Consider the following 20,434-nt stretch of genomic DNA (forward strand, 5'->3'; position numbering starts at 1 on the left):
TCCTGATATGCTGGAGATAATTTAAACTGCTTTGTGATGAAAATGGCGAGAACAACAACATAATTTAGTTATTTGGTTAACTGGAATTAGTCATGGAGGTTTTATGAGGATGTGATTGTGTTTCATGCATTTTTAATTTGAATAAGACCAGAAGACAAAGTGCATTGGTTGCTGCAGTTGACTTCTTTTACACAACCAATTCTGTTTGACCATTGCTCTTTATTTCCTGGCAGATTCACTTGCCAATCACTTCCCCTTCCCACTGACCTCATGTCTTTATATTTTTGAACAGAGAGACCGCTGCACCACTGTGAGAAAATTCTGGAGCAGGTGCTGGAGTGGAGTAACCTGGACTACCCCAGCTCTGCTTATCTTGTTCTCAAGAAGTTTTCAGAGGCCAAAAGAGAGGAGGATGGGAAAGGTGAAGTATAACTTCTGTGTTGAGGATCAGGTTGTTATTTGACCAGTAGAAATGTTTGGATGTCAACTGTATCATACACGCTATTAAATGCAATCTCGATAGAATGGAAACTAGTTAGCATAAGAAGGTGAAACAAGAAACCAGTTGTAGAGAAACATTTCTTTTAAAAACATATTGATTAGATAAATTGAGATGCATCATAGCCAAATTTGCCGATGGATGGATATATTTGAAATTTGCCAAATCTGATAGTGATGAATGGATGGATGGATTGTTGGGTTGGATGGATGGATGGATGAATTGTTGGCTTGGATGGATGGATTGTTGGCTTGGATGGATGGATGGATGAATTGTTGGCTTGGATGGATGGATTGTTGGCTTGGATGGATGAATAGTTGGCTTGGATGGATGGATGAATTGTTGGGTTGAATGGATGGATGGATGGATGAATTGTTGGGTTGATGCATGGATGGGAAACTACATTGAAATTCTGACATTAAAGTTACCAATAAATACATTTTGGGATTAAACTGACTGAAAACGTCCTGGCTAAAGCTTTGGCTTTTGTTTTTCCCACTCTTTTAATATAACATACTTTGTTTAGCAACCCTTTAACTGCACACCAAGACCGGGGCGCCAGTATCCTAGTGGTTAATGCGTGCGCAACATGTATAGAAGCTATAGTCCAAGCGGGTGGCCCAGGTTCAGATCCAACTTGTGGTTTCTTTCCCACGTCATTCCTCACTCCTTTTGGTCCTGATTGTCCTGTCTCTGTTATAAAGGCACAAAAAAGCCACAAAAACATCTGAAAAAATAGAGTCAACATAGATTCCTCGTCTTTAGACCTTCACTGTTCAACATGGTAAAACGATGTTAACTTAGGTCGCTTCCATTCATCCATCATCTGCACCACTTGTTGACTGGAGCCAGTCCCAGCTGTCATGGGTTTAGAGTAAGGATGTTCCCAAGAGAAACATGTTTTTGTTGTGAACAAATTGATTAAAACTCAAGATAAGACAAAATAAAAAAAACTACTAAATACAGGGGCGCGCAGGTATCGAGTGGTTATCGCGCACGCCCCTCCTGGCAGGCTTTAAATCCAACCTTTGGTTCATTTCCTAATCTCTTTCTCTGATTACCAACTCTATTCACTGTCCTATCTCTAAAAATAAAGCCCCCCCCCCCCCCCCCCCCCCCCCAAAAAAAAGAAAAGAAATAAAATAGAATACTGATAAAAACAAGTGTACTTCATGTGACACAGTTGCATCCATTGATTACAAAATACAGAATGAGCTAGTGTTATTACTGATAGTGTTGTTTTTTACTTCCATGGGCCATGGCAATGCTTCAGCATCTTTTGCAGGTGTTTTTATAACCAGCTAAAAAATCCTCACAGGAGCTTTAATTCAAACCCTAAACACCTTTCAAATGATGAAGAAATCATGCTGTAAGCAACAACAAAAAGCTGAAGCTGAAAACTGATGATTATAGACATGTAACTTTAACTTGCCTTATGTGTCAAATCTGTTATCTACATTGATGTAAGAATACTTCATTGATTACACCATGCAATAACTGTTAGTCTTTAACTGACTTTCTTTGCACTTTACAACAGACCAAAAGCAGTTTATAAAAGGCGACTATCTGAAGTTCAGCGATGGATCCTCAAAGCTGCTGTCGGGGCACAAGTTCCAGGACAAATATGTTGTCCTCCGTGCTGAGAAGCTGCTGCTCTACAGAGATATCAAAGTAAGGACACTTTTATTTCAGCTTTATCTGATGCCACATCGACTGCTGACAGGCGAGTGGTGGGAAAACAAGAGAGCGACTGTATCGTTTCAAAGCGTTTCAAAGCTTATAGAAACGTGTTAATTTCATCTCCCTGATGACTTGGCCATCTCTTGGATCCGAGTTTCAAAACCATGACCGCAAAATACAACATAACCATAACGGCGGACTTCCCACTCGCTCTTGAAAATGAAGAGGAAAACTGTGTGTGCTTCAGAAAGGACCAGCAGGGCCCGAGATCCCTGGAGGGCTTTTTTTCTTTTCAGCACATTTCTGCAGCTAAAACATGGGATTTGGAAAAGAAAAAAATAACACAAGGAGTGTGAAGAAATGTTAATAATTGATGGAGGCGCAGTAATTCTAGCGGTAGGGGGAATGGTGAGTGGTGGCGTTGTGGGGGTGGGTGCCTTTACTGGGAGCGTTTCTAAATATCAGGTTGCAGGAGACTGTGCCTAATTGCTGCGTTAAATACAAAGGAAATTAGAAGTGTTACTGAGATTTAATTGATATTCTTTGGCCTCTACAATTATTGCCAGGTCTGTATTTAGCACAAATTAAGTTGGATGAAACAGAGATTGGGTGGTGGATGGTGATGCGGGGGTGTCGGAGGCAGCCTCACAACCTTGATTTTGTTCCTTTTGTTCTTTTCTTCTTTGTTCTGGGCTCTTTGTTGTCAGGTTGAAGACAAAAGTTTGCTGCTAATGATTTCAATTGATTGTTGTGTTGGTGTTTCATAAAGCTGAGTTTAACTTGTCATACTTTTTTTTTCTCCCTTCCATACTTTGTTCATCGAAAAAAAATCCAAACTGGCCGTCTTCTTCCTGTAGTGCACTAAAGCCGAGAAAGCAATCCAGCTACACTCTGTGAAATGTTACCTCGGCCTGAGGAAGAAGCTCAAACCTCCAACCAGGTAAACACACAAAACCTTTAACTAAAGGTCCATTCCTTAAATTTCCCATTTCTTTTGGTAAAAAGAAGATTGATGTCGGATTATTCCAACCTTAAATTTCTGTTAGTTTGTTTCTCCCTGTTAGCTCATCAGCTGTAAACAAATACATTTTCAATCTTTGACACAGTTGCTGTTGTCGCTTTACAAGAAAAACAAACAACGTGCACGATTGGCTAATTTGACCGCCCTACTTGAAACTGAAAAATACAACATTTCATATGAACAGACTAATAAAAAAAATATATATAGTTGAATTGAATTCCTTAAATTTGAATAAAAGTCAACGAGCAAACCATTCAGAATTCTGTTGAACTTTTAAATAGATAAAACTCAAACTTTGGATCCTTCCGGCTAGTTCACCTTTCTCCATCCACCGTAAACAATCTCAATGTGTGGATCTGACATTTTCAACAGAAGAATACTGTAGAAAGGTTGTCAAAGTAAAAAAGAAAGAAACAAAGTTGACTTTTTTCGAAGAGTGACTGCTAATTATTTAAAATCTACATGAAGTTTGATTTGCTGATTTGACCACAGTGGCACATTGCGCCTCCTTAAACCTACAATACAACATATTCTAAAAAAACCTTAATACAGTGGACTGTCTCCAATTGCACACACAAATATCCCCACATTCCAGTGTAGGTCAGTGTTGGACCAATGACACTTCTTGTGAGAAACATGCAGACATTTCTTTTAAAGAATGTCCTCAACTTGATCTCCTGTCGTCCTAGTTTAACCACAGGACACCGTCCACTGTTAGAGATGTTTCGCTCAGTCTTTCAACATTATTATTCGAGTTCAGCCCTCCGAGCAGGCGGCCATGGTTCGAATCTGACCTGTGACTCCTCCTCCTCCTCCTCCCCCCCCCCCCCCCCCCCCTCTCTCCTTGATTTCTAACTCTATCCACCATCCTATCTCTAAACAAAGACACCGAAACAAACCTTTAAAAAAATGTGGTGGGAAGTAGTCAAAGCTATGAACGTGTTTGTGTTTTGACAGTTTGACTGAGGCTGATGGATAACATCGAAGAGAACAATCATCCTCTGTGGTTAGAGAATGATACAGGGCTGAAATCCTTCACAATAAGATCCATTATGTGTTAAACAAATAAAGTTAAATAAATGTGCCCTTTTGGTGAGATTACTTCTGAAAATGCATCAAAAGAAACTAACTGAAATGACTCAGCTGCTAAACCACTGCAGGAACGTGCATCTGCTATAAGCCGCAAAATATAACATATGATATAAATTCAGTCGGCTAGCTTGGGGTTTGAGTTTCCCCCAGCCTCTGTAAAATGCAATTTATGTGCATTTATTCATTTGCTGCAATATTCTGTGTTTCCATCAGCAAAGTGGTTTTCATTGCCATGCGCATATTACAGAAACCCTTGTTGATCGCCCTGCTGCGGCGAGTCTCTCTCCCTCCGTGGGCAGCCAATAAAACCACATTAACACAGGTTTTTTTTTTTCTTCCTCTTTCTCTTTTTCCTTTACACCTGCTTCTCTACGCAGTCAAATCACAGGAGGTTGACATCCTCGGGTCAATCAACAATAATGAGCCCAGTCCTCTGCTCTTTGTATACTTGTCGTACCCCTGCTGGCGTATTTGGTGCAATAAATCAAACTATTTTCTGTTGTTTTATTTCTGTTGCAAGAAACATGGCTGCTTTATGAATGTGGTCAAACGTGACTCATTAGGGTCGAAATAACTCCTGCATTTTCCGAGCGAGTACAACCTCCTGTGTTATTAAGACAAACCGCTGTTATTCAGCTTTGCTGCGGTTTGTTTCAAAGTGTATTTTTTTTCCATAATTGTGTGCAACAGTTTTTTCTCTATTTGTCCCCTAAAAAAAAAGATAAATCGCATTTTCTCTTCCCTCAAAGTTGAACATCACCAGCAGATACCCCTGACCCCTTTTTCTTTGCTGTAGTACAATTGATTAAATGTAATTGCGTTTTAACAAATACAAATTATGAACCTCAGCTTGTCCGGATAGAAAACACTGCAGCTCCTTTTTTTATTTTAATGGTTTTTCCGTGATTATAATTTATGACACATGCCAACCTCTTTCCAGGTCTTGTTGGTCAAACAAAGAGGAAATATATTTTTTTTTAAGCCAAAGCCAATATTACACATTAATTCCTCATAATTTTGCCCATGTCGGAATTTCACCGTCTGGGGGAAGCATGACAAATTAGTCTGGTTTGCTGCCTGTCGTCCTTCAGGGGGGGTTTAAAAAAAAAAAAAAAAAGTGGATAAGAGTGAGAAAGTGTTATGAAAGAGGGGGGGTGGGGGGGCAGAAGGAGAGAATGATACAGCGTGGAATCATAGATACACTGTTGAGTGGGCTGCGGGAGAAGTGACACGGCGAATAAAGAAATAAAGACGGAGTGCTGAGAGCGTGGTAGTGAGAGGGTTAGGAGAGGCAGCGCTCAAGCACCTCATTAGGTAGAGGTCTGTCTGTGAGCGGCCTACTGCGTGGTTGGATCGGCTGCCTTAACTCACAGGAGTGGTGCTCCAGGCTGCAGGCTCTCTCGCTCTCTCTCTCTTTCTGCACCCACTTTCCCTTTGTTCTTTCCTCACTTCTCCTCTCCTGTTCAGCAACAGCTTCTCCATTCCCACTGAAACAGATGTATGTACATGTATACACAATGTATATTCCAAATGGATACTCCTTTGAAAAGGTAACAGTTTGTAAACACAACGTTTAAAAATGGCCCCTCCTCCTGGGCTCATCGTCACAAGCAACAAAGTTAGAGTACATTTCCTGCGTATACGTACACTTGCTAGCTTCCTGAGAATGATACATTTGTTGTGATGGAAACACTGATAATTTAGCCAGCTAGCACAAGCTAACTGCCAGTGTTTGGCAACTGCCGGTCCAACAGAAAGAAGGCCAACTCTGCCAAACCACGGTTCACCCTCAACTTGAAAACAAGCTTTATCCACTTTTGTCGTTTTCTGTTCTTTGCCGCTATGTCCACTACGCAGTGTTCACAGTTTTGAGTCCCATCCAGTCGCTCAATGCCATCAACTCCCAAAATCACCTGCTAGACAGAGATCATAGGCGAGATCTCCCCATCCAGAAACATCCAGCGTCAACTAAAACATCAACGTTCCAATGGAGGACAGCCTCTGTACAGACAGTCACTGATGCTAATGTATGGAGGCCTAATTTATCAGGAAAACGCTTCTGACTCTATCTTTAAGCACTGAAAGAATGTTGCAGTGTGGGAAGTGGGATCTGTGTTTAGCTTTTAACTAAATCCTTGGTGGAGAGTAAGTCGGACCATTTACAAAGTTCTTGTTTTTCTACTTGAGATTCAGGTACTCAATAATTGCTGGAGGCTAAACTCTCTTTTCCAATTCACTACAATCAGTCAATATATCATTTAAAGCAACACATGAAGCATGTGTTTACAGCACTATGAAAAAACTGAAATACATGGCAAATAGAAAGGGGGGGCACAGCTGCCATGCAATGTTACAACACAGTAATTCTACTACTTAAAAAACAACGTTTCAGAGATTCAGTGACTCTCACAGCAAAATGGACTTGAGGCTTTTATTACATTTTAATAACTGGTCTGATCTGTTCTGGGGCTCTGTATTTTAATATTCCATGTGTCTTTTTAGAAAGCGTGTTTTTAACGTACATCTTTCAGCGAAGGCGGTGTAAAGGACATGGTAAGTTTCAGTTTTGCAGGCGCGAACTCTAAAAAGTGTGACCTGTCTTTTTCTTGTTTAACAGCTGGGGCTTCACTGTCTACTCTGATAAACAACAATGGTGAGTGCGTGCAGAGGTTCTCCATTTCATTATTGATGAGTCTGACTTTTACCCTTTTCACTTCCAAACCTCTCTTAACAGAAAGACTCATGTGTTGCAGAGATTTCAAAAGTAAAAAAAAGATTGTTATATCCAAGTGAGTAAGTAGGGGAGCTAGACAAAGTGAATAGACTATGTTCAATGAATCTACACTCAACAAAAATATAAACGCAACACTTTTGTTTTTGCTCCCATTTGTCATGAGATGGACTCAAAGATCTAAAATTCATTCCAGATACACAATATTACCATTTCTCTCAAACATTGTTCATAAATCTGTCTAAATGTGTGATAGTGAGCACTTTTGCTTTGCTGAGACAATCCATCCCACCTCACAGGTGTGCCACATCAAGATGCTCATCAGACACCATGATTAGTGCATAGGTGTACCTTAGACTGTCCACAATAAAAGGCCACCCTGAAATGTGCAGTTTTGTCTCACAGCAAAATGCCACAGATGGCGCAAGCATTGAGGGAGCGTGCAATTGGCATGCTGACAGCAGGAATGTCAACCAGATCTGTTGCTCGGGCATTGAATGTTCATTTCTCCACCATAAGCCGTCTCCAAAGGCGTTTCAGAGAATATGGCAGTACATCCAACCGGCCTCACAACCGCAGACCACGTGTAACCACACCAGCCCAGGACCTCCACATCCAGCAGGTTCACCTCCAAGATCGTCTGAGACCAGCTACTCAGACAGCTGCTGAAACAATTGGTTTGCATAACCAAAGAATTTCTGCACAAACTGTCAGAAACCGTCTCAGGGAAGCTCAACTGCATGCTCGTCGTCCTCATCGGGGTCTTAACCTGACTCCAGATCGTCGCCGTAACAGACTTGAGTGGGCAAATGCTCACATTCGATGGCGTCTGGCACGTTGGAGAGGTGTTCTCTTCACGGATGAATCTCGGTTTACATTGTTCAGGGCAGATGGCAGACAGCGTGTGTGGCGTCGTGTGGGTGAGCGCTTTGCTGATGTCAATGTTGTGGATCGAGTGGCCCATGGTGGTGGTGGGGTTATGGTATGGGCAGGCATCTGTTATGGACGAAGAACACAGGTGCATTTTATTGATGGCATTTTGAATGCACAGAGATACCGTGATGAGATCCTGAGGCCCATTGTTGTGCCATACATCCATGAACATCACCTCATGTTTCAGCAAGATAATGCACGGCCCCATGTTGCAAGGATCTGTACACAATTCTTGGAAGCTGAAAATGTCCCAGTTCTTGCATGGCCAGCATACTCACCGGACATGTCACCCATTGAGCATGTTTGGGATGTGCTTGACCGGCGTATACGACAGCGCGTACCAGTTCCCACTAATATCCAGCAACTTCGCACAGCCATTGAAGAGGAGTGGACCAACATTCCACAGGCCACAATTGACAATCTGATAAACTCTATGCGAAGAAGATGTGTTGCACTGCATGAGGCAAATGGTGGTCACACCAGATACTGACTGGTTCTGAGTCCCCAGACCCTCAATAAAGCAAAAACTGCACATTTCAGGGTGGCCTTTTATTGTGGACAGTCTAAGGTACACCTGTGCACTAATCATGGTGTCTGATGAGCATCTTGATGTGGCACACCTGTGAGGTGGGATGGATTGTCTCAGCAAAGCAAAAGTGCTCACTATCACACATTTAGACAGATTTATGAACAATGTTTGAGAGAAATGGTAATATTGTGTATCTGGAATGAATTTTAGATCTTTGAGTCCATCTCATGACAAATGGGAGCAAAAACAAAAGTGTTGCGTTTATATTTTTGTTGAGTGTATATGTGTTTCTTCTTTTATACATGATCTGCTCTCACAGTTAGGCTTTGTTCAGTCTGCCGCCAAAATCTGATTTTTCCCCAAATCTGATCAGAATCTGATCTAACTGACTGACTGTCCACATTACAAATCGCAAGTGACCAGATCCATATTGACGTGGTCTGATCCACATTGGTTTCTATGGTGACAGGTAACGCCCAGCAAAAACAACAGCAAAATGGATGATAGAGAAGATTAATAATTGCTGATGCAAACAATTTTAACATCAGCCCATGGACAGCAGACGTTCAGATTGAGTCGGATCTGTAGGAATCAGATTTGAATCAGATTTGAACCCACATCCTCACGTGGTTTGAATGAGATTTGGAAAAATCGGATCTCATGTGGCTTTTTGTGATGAAAAAAAAAAATCAAACCACATACAATCTGGATGAGCTGAAAATTTAGATTTGGAGGTGCAATGTGAACAAGGCCTAAGAGAGCTACAGTCAAGTTGACAAATGTTGTTACTGAAGTGATGCTAGCATTTTTGATATTGGGACAAACTAATTAAGAATGTTTTTGTTTCATTTAGCCATGCTAGCAATTAACACATATTTGCTCTCGCGAAAAATGATCTCATTCATATACAACATATACTTATGTAGTAATAACAGTAACAATCCACACCCCACACCGCAAAACTATCAATACCATATAGTATACTGAGCTAATAGGACTACTAGCGTTAACTAGTTGATTGTGATTAATTAAGATCCAAAATGAATGCAGTCATTTTTTAGCGCAATTAATTATATGCTATTTTTCGGCAAACAGGGGATAAGCCTCGGCAGTGTCTCTGTACTCACAGTGATGGACAAGACGAAACTGCTGCATCTTTAAATGTCACATTTCATTTTAAAAATCTCTCCGACAGCTAAGTGGATGAGTCAAAAGTAACATCCGCCCTTTTTACCTTTTAGCTGTTTTCATTTAGTTTTCTGATCCATAACCAGAAGGCCCTGATGTATTTAAAAATGAAAAAAAAAATTCTCTCAATTGCTCTCAGCTTAAAGCAGTCCAAGCATTTTAATTAAAATCTCAAACATTTTTATTTCAAATTTGAAATTCAAACTTTTGATTATTTGAAACAATAGAAATAGAAAATATAGTTTCATTGTTTTTCAACATGCTCCTCATTTGACAACCCTAGTAGTTAGTTTTAGATTCAGCAAAAAGGTTGACCCAGCCTTTTGTGACATCACAAAGGGCAGTAACCCCTCCCCCACTGAGTGACACTCCCACAGCTCGTTGTTAGTTCTGCTTTCTCACCGTTAACAATAGGGCATGGTGCGTAAAGCCTGAGCCGCTCAAGCCCTCCCAGAGAGGGGCGTGGCCAAACAGCTAATTTGCATTTAAAGTTACAGACGCAGAAACAGTCTGTTATGAGCAGGGCTGAAATAGGGGCGGTGTATGGGCATGATTAAATACAGGATCAGAGTAGATTTAGAACAAAACAACTCCACAGCCTTGTTTTGAGAAGCTCCAAGGCTTATTTAAACTGGTTGAAAAGAAGTTTAATATGTGACCTTTAATGTCTACCATTGGGCCCCTGTGTCTTCAGGGCGGCTTTTTGGAATAAATCAGTTTTGATGAAAGGGAAAGCGAAGAAAGTAAACGGTTGAATAAAAGCAATAAAAACTTTGAAAGGAGAGTTCATCTAGTTTACAGCGAGTCAATTTTGAGTGAACTTATAGTTTGGTACTGAACAATATATGAACAAGTGAACTGAACCCAGAAAACGGACTACTGTACAGATCGAGAGTATCTGATGTCTCTGTCTGTCTAACAGCACTAAGAAGTGCTGCAAAGGCGTACTCTACCCCAGCAGGTTCATGTAATCATAGGTTATATCTGCCCACATACCATCAAGTCTATTTATTCCTATTGATCAATGAACTGTCCCCTGAGAAGATGCTGCATCCAATCCAGTCACCTGGTTATAATTAGTGTGAAAATGATGCGGTGAAAATCAGCGACTCCTGTGACCGAGCTTTTTCCTCCTCAGGCATTTCTGCTGCGAGAAGAGGGAGGCGCAGGTCAGCTGGGTGACACACATCATCAGGATGAAGGTAAGGTGACGTGCAGCAGAGAGATGTTAAGAGTGCACTCATGCAAAAAGCTTTACCAAGCAATGAGATAAGCAGAGCGTGCAGCGACTTTGGGAGTGCAGGAGAAGTTTATGTATCCTCTCTCTCTCTCTCTCTTTTTAAACCTTTTACTTTTGTGCTGCAAGCTCACAAAAATATCACCGAATGTGACATGCACATTGTGGCCACATCCCAACGTATTGGGATGAAAAATACGCTCGATTACGGCCGGAATGAATCACCTTTTACAATCCATATCTCAGAGCAAGGAGATATGATAAATCATATTTATCCCAATCATCCATTCCCATTCGCAGTTAGGCAGATGAAATACAAAAACAGGGGAAGAAGTGTAAAGTTTTCGAGGTCACTCAGCAATAACATAAATCACTTCATGCGGAAAAGCTGTGAGAATAAGGTCAAGGCGACCATAACAATCGCATTGTGGTACTTAGCCGCGAGATACAGCTAAGTGTTGTTGCTGTCAGTCGCTGACACAGCACATATGGCATAAATAATGCAAGGCAGAGCAAACACAGAGAGAGCAGCGACGGATGTGTCATATTTTTTTCTCCTTCTAATATTCATTCCTAACTACTTAATAGTGGAATCACCCTCTTCTTCCCTCATTAGACTAAATCTATGGTCTATTTTCTGCTCATTTCCAAATAAATCAGCAGAACTCCAGCGCCACGCTCATCCGTAATTTAAAAACCTCGCTGCATCTTCAGCTTTCACGGCTCTGTGTTGTTTTTTTTCATCTTGTTTAATCAGTGTTTGCTCTCAGCTCGGCTTCCTTTATGGGAACCTGTCTGCAAAAAAAAAAAAAAAAAGTATTGTTTATCACAGGTGCTTACTGTAAAAGCCTTTTAGTGCCTTTGGTTTTGGGGTTCACGAGTAAAAAGGGCAACGCTGTCAGTGAGGAGACTGATCTAAAGAGAAAGCCAATTTTTGCCCGTTGTTTCAAGGTGTTTATTTCTGCGGCTTCGGTGACTTTACTCTGCTCTTTGCAGAACTCTTTGCTCTGCAACAGCTAAATCTATAACAGGACTGGAGCCGGCTAAAAATATTAGGATTCTCCCCCTCCGCCTCAGAATCCGCTAAATATCAGGATTGTCAGCTTCCAACACCGGGGCTTCTGGGAAGGACACAGGACTTTATGGGAAGGGCAGAGAGAAAGTGCAGATGAGAAAAGTAGACAGAGAACATTTCAGTGGTCTTGATTTCCCTTCTCTTACTTATTACTGAGTATTGTGCGCTGACAGTTTCCATAGCAACTACCAATGGAGGACCTCATTTTTTTAAAGCAAGCTGCCTGAGATGGGTGGTGGGGGTGAGCTTTGGAAGGGTTGTGGGGGGGTTGAGAAAGGTCCAAGGACGAGTCCGAGCTGTGATGAAATAAGGATTTGTTAAAGAGAGATAGTTGTGTAGGTCTGCGGGTCACAGTGATATAAAAGGAGACATTGTTAAAGAGAAAGTTTAGCCAGAGAGCGCAAAACAGTCGGATCGCTGTGATGGAACGGAGGATCGTCACCCTCTGACTTCTCCATATTTTTAGATGCTTGTGCTCGTCTGGCCAACATCCATTTATATCTAGACATCCTGCATAGTCACAGCAACTGTGCTCTACTTGAAGTTGTTTTATTTTGAGGCCTTCTGCAGCGCAAAGAAAAGTGGCTCCCAAAAATGTGGACCTTTAGAAGGCATACAAGCATCTCCACGTTTTTGTTCTCATTATAATATTAACATTATAACGTTTTGTTTTTTTAAATACTTGTACATTACTGCACTGCTAATTCAGGCTGTGTGTTGTGTGTCCGCAGTATGGGTCCGACATTTTCTTAAAAAGCCTCGACGCAAAAGAAGCTGCAGATCACAAATTGTCCACAGGGGGAGCTGTGACGGACGGCCAGAAGATCCCACCACACAACTCAAGCAAACAGGTGTGAAGTGTTATTTTTTTATCAATATGATAAAACTATTATCTCTGTAGCGTCGTGTTTGTTGGGCTCTACTGTCAATGTGTTAGTTTGTCAAGCTCTGAAATATCTCAACAACTACTTCAAGTTCATAAGCTGTAAAGACACCTTGAAAGTAAAGAAAGCTTGAAAGTTACATATATCACTTTCAAAATGAAAAATGGATACAAATGTGGACCATTTAAATTGACTTGACAAAAATACTCATTGCAGTAGCTGTTTCAACCAGTAGAGGGAGCTCTCAGTCTTTTTTATACTCTTGTATGATAAGGGTAACTGTAAAAACAAGATGAGATTTTAAAGCGTCTTCAATCAAAACAGCTGGACGAGACATGAGGTGATCGCCGACAAGTGAGCAAATGTAGGATGAGTCGGATAAACTACTCAGTCATGATGCAGCAAGTAAAAACGGTTGCCACACTGCAAAGCTTTAGACATCCAAACATAGAGGCACTAGGAGGCACATGTGAAGCACCGGTCCGCCTGATTCGCATCCAATGTGCAAAGGCGACAGTCCTCGTCCAAGTTCAGATCAGGGCTCGGCCCTTTCTCTCTCTCCTCCTGACATTTCCTGGACCTCTTCAGCTGTCCTGTCCACTAAAGGCAAAACAAAAAAAAAACCTCCAAATACTCCATGATTAAAATCGTATGGTGAACCCAGCCTCATGATACGTTTGCTGAAGGAAATACTGTGGCAGATACAGTGTGAGTTTCTAACAGAAGAACAAATCATGCATCACGTCATCATCTGTTGGTATTGTCTTGTTACTCCTAATCAGTAACTAAATATCTTTTGTAGATCTTAGCGCAATAAGCTTTGCTGATATTAGGACAGAGAGTAAAAGTCCAGTCCATTCTAACAGCCGTATTTTCTCCCAGCTGCCAGACAGGAGGACTTCAGTTGAAGACGTCAAACTGAGGTCATCCAAAGCCACCACTCTCCCCCCGAAGCCGAACAACACGCTAAAGACCCCGGAGGTCCAGCCTCAACGCTTCCCCTCCAGGTCTCCATGCCGACACTCGCAGCCCATGCCCTTACCCCTCCCTCCCCAGAGCGGCTGTAAGACACTCGGCAGGAGGCCTGTCCTGGGCGGCGAGGCCATCATGCCGCATAATCTGCTGAACGAACTTCACTTGGTGCTGAGCAAGACAGGCCGCAGTGCCAAGAGCGATGATTGACAGGAAGAGGAGTCAGGAGAAATAAGAGGTACCTCGAACGGTCAGACCAGCATTACAGAGCTGAAGAGTGAAGAGAGATGTTGAGACTGACAAAAAAAAAAAAGACAGCACATTGCAGAACGTAAGCAGCTTTCATAAGAGGAATTCATATCCTGGAGACCGATTTTGAACTTGGTTATATAACGGGATGTAGACAGAGGGGGAAGTGGAGAACAGGTGCAGGAGACGATGGAGAGGTCATGCAGACCTCGGCTGGACAGCGCGCTGACCCAAGCACTACAAAGCGTGATACATATGCCAGAAAATATAACAAGAACAAAATCAGGGGTCAAACCTCAGACGTTTTCATAACTGCTTTGCTGCTTGCTTTTAAGTTTCCAGGCTTTAAAAAGAAGCTGCTTGGACGCCAGAAAAGTGATGTGACAAGTCAAACCTTTTACAGCACAGTTGATCTTAGAGTAAATATGTATATATTTTTATGACTATAGTTATAGAATGTAATGTAGATGCAAATATAAATCAAGTGTAAAGTGCACCATCCTAGCAGAGACTTTAAATATTTATAAATGTGCACACGTAGGCCCCGTGCCCGCTGCTGCTCGTCTGTTCTGTCCCTTTAACGGCCGCTGTATGACAGAATCTGCTCTGTCACTTTTGACTGCATGTTTTTTTATTTTTTATTATTATTATTCGGGATCTTTTTTTAACCCCAACAGACACGGAGCAAAGACAATGTGAGTAGAAGATGTGATTGGTAGGAGGTTAAAAGAGGGAAAGAATAATACATTTTAACAAGAGCACCAATGACGTCAACAGCGTCCTTCTGAAAGGTTGAAACATTTTCAACGTCAGCCGCCCAAAAACAGCAGAGCGCTTGTTGAACACTTTCTACTCACTGAATTATTATTTATTTTTCAAGAGTGTGTTTTCTTCTCACTGTTTTTTACAGTTACCATCAATGTTTTCTCTGGAACCGTTTCATAGCTAGCAGTGATTTTTTAGCCCCAATTCAAATTCGCACTTCTGTCACCAGATGTAACTTGAATGAAAGATAATAAAAAATGTTATATCTATCTCTAAACCATCCATTCTAATTGATGAATTGCATTTGGCTTAGTATACAGACACCTACCTATTAAGTGGAAAAAAGGTCTGTGATAAAATGCTATTCGCTAATTTAAGCAAACTCCTGTAAACATTAGCTGTTTTTTTAAATGTCAAAATATAACATTTCTGCCTCAGAAGAGTAAGGTAAGTATTCACTGTCAGAGTCTGGTGTTGAAAAAGTAGATTGAATTTCATACTGTTGAAATAAGGCTACCATTTCACCATTTCTCCTTTGAAATAGATGACATGAAGAACCGATCTCTGACTTCTGTTATTCACTTTCTATTGAGAGAGGATATCATACAATCGCCAGACATTAAGGTCACATATTATCCTCTTTTACGACTCTGAGCCCCCCAAAAACATTACTGTGAAGTGTATTGTTATTTGATCATACATATAAACTTTTATCTTTTTCAGCTCTGCTCAGAACAGACTGTTTCTGTGTCTGTAGCTTTAAATGCAAATGAGCTTTGTCTGACCACGCCCCTCTTAAAGTGCTTGGTTGTCTTGGGCTTTGTTGCATCCTTCCTCTATTGTTTACTCTGAGAAGGCAGACTCAGAGGGCAGGACAAACACAGAGCTGTGGGAGTGTCCCCCAATTGAAGGAGGGGTTATTGCCCTTTGTGATGTCACAAAGGGAAAATATCCAAACAATATCATGATGCAGATTTGTTATTTTTTCAGGCCTTTCCAGAAGGAGAAGAAAACTACTTAAATGTTTGTTATAAATGTAGGGTGGATTCTGCAGCTTTTCAGGTCATTAGGGAAGCTAAACACTTCGCCTAAATAGACAAATAAATCATATTTAGAATACCGTAGACAGGAGCTGGTGTGTCATCAGGTCCGAGAATATTCCACCTGTTTTTTCATGCATACACCAAAGCCTGCTTCAACATCTTTGGTCAATACAGCTCGGACAACAACGTACTGTGAACGGAAACCTGAGCATGCAAAATGGACTTGGTAAGTGGACTTCAGCTTGAAGCACTTTAGTCTTCTGACTTTCTTAAAGCACTCTTTTACACCGCACGTCACACCTGATGATGGCAGAGGCTGCTATGTAAACCATCTGTTTAAACTAATTCAGTTCATACACACTTTTACAAAGCAGTGTGAGCCATACACGGCTACAGTTAGTGTCATGCACAAGGACACTTCAGACGCGGTTGCAGGAGCTGGGGATTGAACCTTTGACCTTCCAGTTGAGAGGCGACTAACCAGTGTACCTCTCGTGATAAAAGATGCAACAAAAAACTCAAAGTACTTGGTCTTTTCTGATTCTTTCCTGTTTTTAATGTTTAAAACCTAAATCCAAAAGAACGGACGAACCAGATCTTTAGACACTTCAAATCCATTATCACCTTTTCTATTTCCTTTAAATATAGATGCGAATGTAAATAATAGAAGCAAAATGTACTTCCTCATGACAGTACATACCGTACAAATGTAGCAATGTCAGAGTAAAAGACAAACATGAATGTATGGCTCCAAAAGAATCCATGCTGCTCTCTCATGGATTCATCTTGTTAGTCAGTGAAAAATAAAAATGCCTTTTTTGGCTGATAGCTTTCGCTCGAAAATTCTCTTTCATGTGTTTTTCACAGGAACAGTTTGTAGCGGTGTCTGTCTCTATGTCAGTAGTTAACAGGAAGACAGATATACGCATCAATATCTTGTGGGGCAAATTGTCACTTTCATACTGTAATTGCTTGAAATGACAAATAAAGCAGGTTCCATCAGATAATTACAGCGAGGAAATATGTGCCACTGCAGAAGGAAAGCTATTAAAATAATACTGCAAATAGAGGGGGAAAAAAAGAGTCATATGATAATAAAAATGTGGGATAAACATCATCGTTGTTTAATGATGATTGCAGAGATTGCATTCCGGTTTATTACGCATTATGATTGTTGTTTTTTTCCTTGCTTGAAGTGCTAACAGTTTTTTTTTTCTCATCTGTCTTATTGCATCATTGCAGACCTGCAGAGAACAGGCATCTGGGCTCACATTTCCTGGAGCGTTAGCCCAGATGTGGATTTCAACATGAATAGTTGTGTCTTTAGCTTATTTATATGTAATTAAACCATCTTTTTATTCAAAGATTTCATCAACTTCTTTTCTTTTTTTTTCCCCCACCGTCGTGTGAAATGTAAAAATAAACTCCTCGTCTCAAGTCGCACCCTCCTGCTGAATTATGTATAGCAGTCTGAAAATGCACACGTAGGCAATTGTCGCACAGGTTCCTCCATGAAAGATTCATATTAACATTTTATTTTCATTATGCCTCATATACCGGCTGCTTGTCCTTTGTTTCTTGTCCTTATAATCCAATCATAGAGCCACCACGTTTTTGCATTCATGGTCTGAGCATTTCTTATTAGGGCTTTGTTTGCACTTTGCATGTGTGTTTTCATCCCTGGCCTGCATGACTTACAGTATATTACTGTATTTATTGCAACTGTGGCAATGAATATGTTCCTTTTTAATTGGCCTGTTGAGTCATTTCAGTCTACGGAGGTTTGCCTTTGTTTTATTCCTCTTTCTTCAGGAGTGTTATTTATCACTGACATTAGATAATCACTCTAAAATTCTGCACGAAACTATCATTTCATATCACCTCCATGTAATTGTATACGTTCTCTATCTCCTCTGCAACATCCCTCAGACTGTGATCTGTATGTACATTTGCCTCAGGTGCGTCCATGTCTTTAGAACTGTTCATTACCTGGAACCTGTGTGAATTTTGGAATCCAAAGATAATTCCTGTCCAACACCATTCCTTTACAACACGTACAGTATTCCTCATGTGGTAGAGCTGAGCTAGTTCATTTATGAACACAATTTGACTTCTATCTGCATATTTAATTTACAAAAAATTCAAGTCTGTGGCTCAAACAAAAAGAGCTGTAACATTTGTATATGACCAACATGTTGGTAAATCAGTGTTAGGAATAATCTTTACATAATATAAATAGAATGTAGCAACAACACAAATGAATTTAAATGGACGACTCCATTTGAATTCTATGGATCCCGAGTCTATTCCCCAAATCTTTAGAATCATATCTTTTTTATTTTTTTTATTTTTTTTTTTACAAAAATGAATCATTATATTTTTGTATAAATGGTTGAATTTCATCCATTGTTGCAACCAATGATGCTTCAAGGTAATACTTTCAAACATATAGCTCATCATTATATCTAAAGAACTTAATAAATCCATCAAATTTACAGTGCTACCACAAAAATATAAAAAAACCTGTTGCATGTTTTCAAGACGGCAAAACTATATGGACCGAAGCAATTATATTTAAGTACCTCAACCTTGGGACTGCAAATATGATAACCAACTTGTAAAGGAGTATTTTTACTGCTGCAGTTCTTCCTTCTCCTCAAGGTAAACTAAATATCTAACGGTTTCTCTCTCCACTGGTTAGCTGTGTGCTCTGAATCATACCGCTCATACATGCAGAGGTGTACAGTAGCAGAGTATCTGAGCAGAATCTAGTGTTCACACAGTCAGTGATGACAGAAAGAGAGAGACGAGGAGGAATAGAGAGGAAAGCAGCGAGCCGATATGCTTTAAAAGAGAGAGAAAATGAAAATTTATTTCAAAAGAAACAGACGTGAGATGCTTCTCAATTAAACTTCGGAGCCTGTGGGCTGTTTTTTTTTTTCTTTTTTTTCCCCCAACAAGGCGTGTCAGACTTAATCCAATGTAGTTTTGAAATGTAGAGATTATTGATCAGCTCTCAGCCTTGTGGAAGTGTCCACTGAGGCCGTGATCGGATCTCCCTCCATCTTTGGTGTTCGCTCACTTTGTCTCTGTCTGTGAATTATGCAAACATCAAGGACTGAAATAAAAGAGAATGGATGAGTGACAGGTCTCAACACTGCTATGATATCACTTCCGATATTTATATATCCAGCTTCATGCTGCCATCTGAAATGGGTGTTCATATCCTTTACAGCCATATGCCTTATCTTAGATGCTTAGTCATTTTTTAGAGGTAGAGAGAAAAATGCTAAGACACCATATTGACTTAAAACACACCAGATGTCCACAAAGATAGCACACAGAAATGAAGATATCTGTGCTTTGCGTCAGACTACTGTAAATCTCAGCGAAGGCACTGTTAAGTCTGACATACTGCAGCTGTATAACATGGACATCGAGCCATGGCCCGGTGATTTACATTTCCAGAAAGGGTAAGCCTTATATTAATGGAGCCGTCCATTTTAGCAGCTATAAATAGCTCACTGCACGAAGTCGTCCTACTGCTGGCTGCCTTTTTTTTTAACGCTGATCCACACATTCTGCCCTCTAATCTCAATTCTATTAATGCCTTGGCTGATATTTACGACACATGGACCCTTTTAGCCTGACACGACTGTAAAGTATACGTTCAAACCAGCCAAGCTTTATCTAATTAAAAGCCTCTGCAATTGCAATCCAACTGGGATTGAGTCTTTAAAACCTCAATCAGTTGTTTTTTTTTTGGTTGAGGGGGAGAGGGAGTCGCCACAGAGCTAATAAAGACGGGAATGTAAACATTCCAATAAGACACTGACATGGAGTAAGGCTGCAAATCATTTTCATATTTTTCCATTATGGGAATTAGAGGAATTTCGGCAGATGGAAGGGTCACCACAGTGATAACAATGGATGCATTTGGGTTCTAACCTTACTGTCATGGAGCTGAAATGGATCTGTATTCCCAATCTGCCATTTGAAACACTTGTGCTCCTGTTTCCCACAGTGTAACAAAGACGCATGGCTGCTAGAGATTTGGTTATGTTTAGCAAGTTGCGGCTAACGTAGCCATATTTTGCTACATTCATGCAGAGATATTGCCGTCTGAGATACAGGCCTGCCTTATCAGCCATGAATCACTTTCTTCAAGTTGATGTGGCTGTTAGAGGTTCACTATCTATACCTGAAAGCAGCTGCGTTGCTGATGGAGATGCAAGTGTGTCATTGCAGTGACGAATGTAGCCATGAATCACAACATTACTGTAGACGTGTGTCTGCTTTAGAAGGCACTACCAAGCTGCATCATGGGAAATGTAGAAGTTAATCCTTCTGGATCTTGTGGATGGTTACAAAACATCACTCTACTACTGTATTCTTTTTCTGTTTCTTGAAAGTCCTGCAACTTTTTAGACATCTTGTAGTAAATCTTCAAAGTCTTCAAAAAAAAAAATTTGAATCAGCGGGCATAAAAACGCTGTCTCTTGTTGGTGTTGGAGTGAGCTAGTTGATTCAAACAAC

General features: G+C 40.6%; 1 protein-coding gene and 1 long non-coding RNA gene across 5 annotated transcripts in view; one reads left to right on the plus strand and one right to left on the minus strand.

The window, feature by feature from the left end:
- Window positions 1-15,413, plus strand: part of arap2 (ArfGAP with RhoGAP domain, ankyrin repeat and PH domain 2) — a 140,333-nt gene extending 124,920 nt beyond the window's left edge. The window contains 7 exon segments of the mRNA XM_079371509.1: window positions 293-421; window positions 2,037-2,170; window positions 3,037-3,119; window positions 6,910-6,945; window positions 10,812-10,875; window positions 12,717-12,836; window positions 13,752-15,413. Coding sequence (XP_079227635.1) covers window positions 293-421; window positions 2,037-2,170; window positions 3,037-3,119; window positions 6,910-6,945; window positions 10,812-10,875; window positions 12,717-12,836; window positions 13,752-14,051 — 866 coding nt within the window. The 3' untranslated portion in view covers window positions 14,052-15,413.
- Window positions 1-20,434, minus strand: part of LOC306841557 — a 182,914-nt gene that overhangs the window by 61,750 nt on the left and 100,730 nt on the right. The gene's annotated exons all lie outside the window — the stretch shown is intronic.

This window comes from Symphodus melops (genome assembly GCF_947650265.1).
Source record: "Symphodus melops genome assembly, chromosome: 20".
Classification (NCBI taxonomy): domain Eukaryota; kingdom Metazoa; phylum Chordata; class Actinopteri; order Labriformes; family Labridae; genus Symphodus; species Symphodus melops.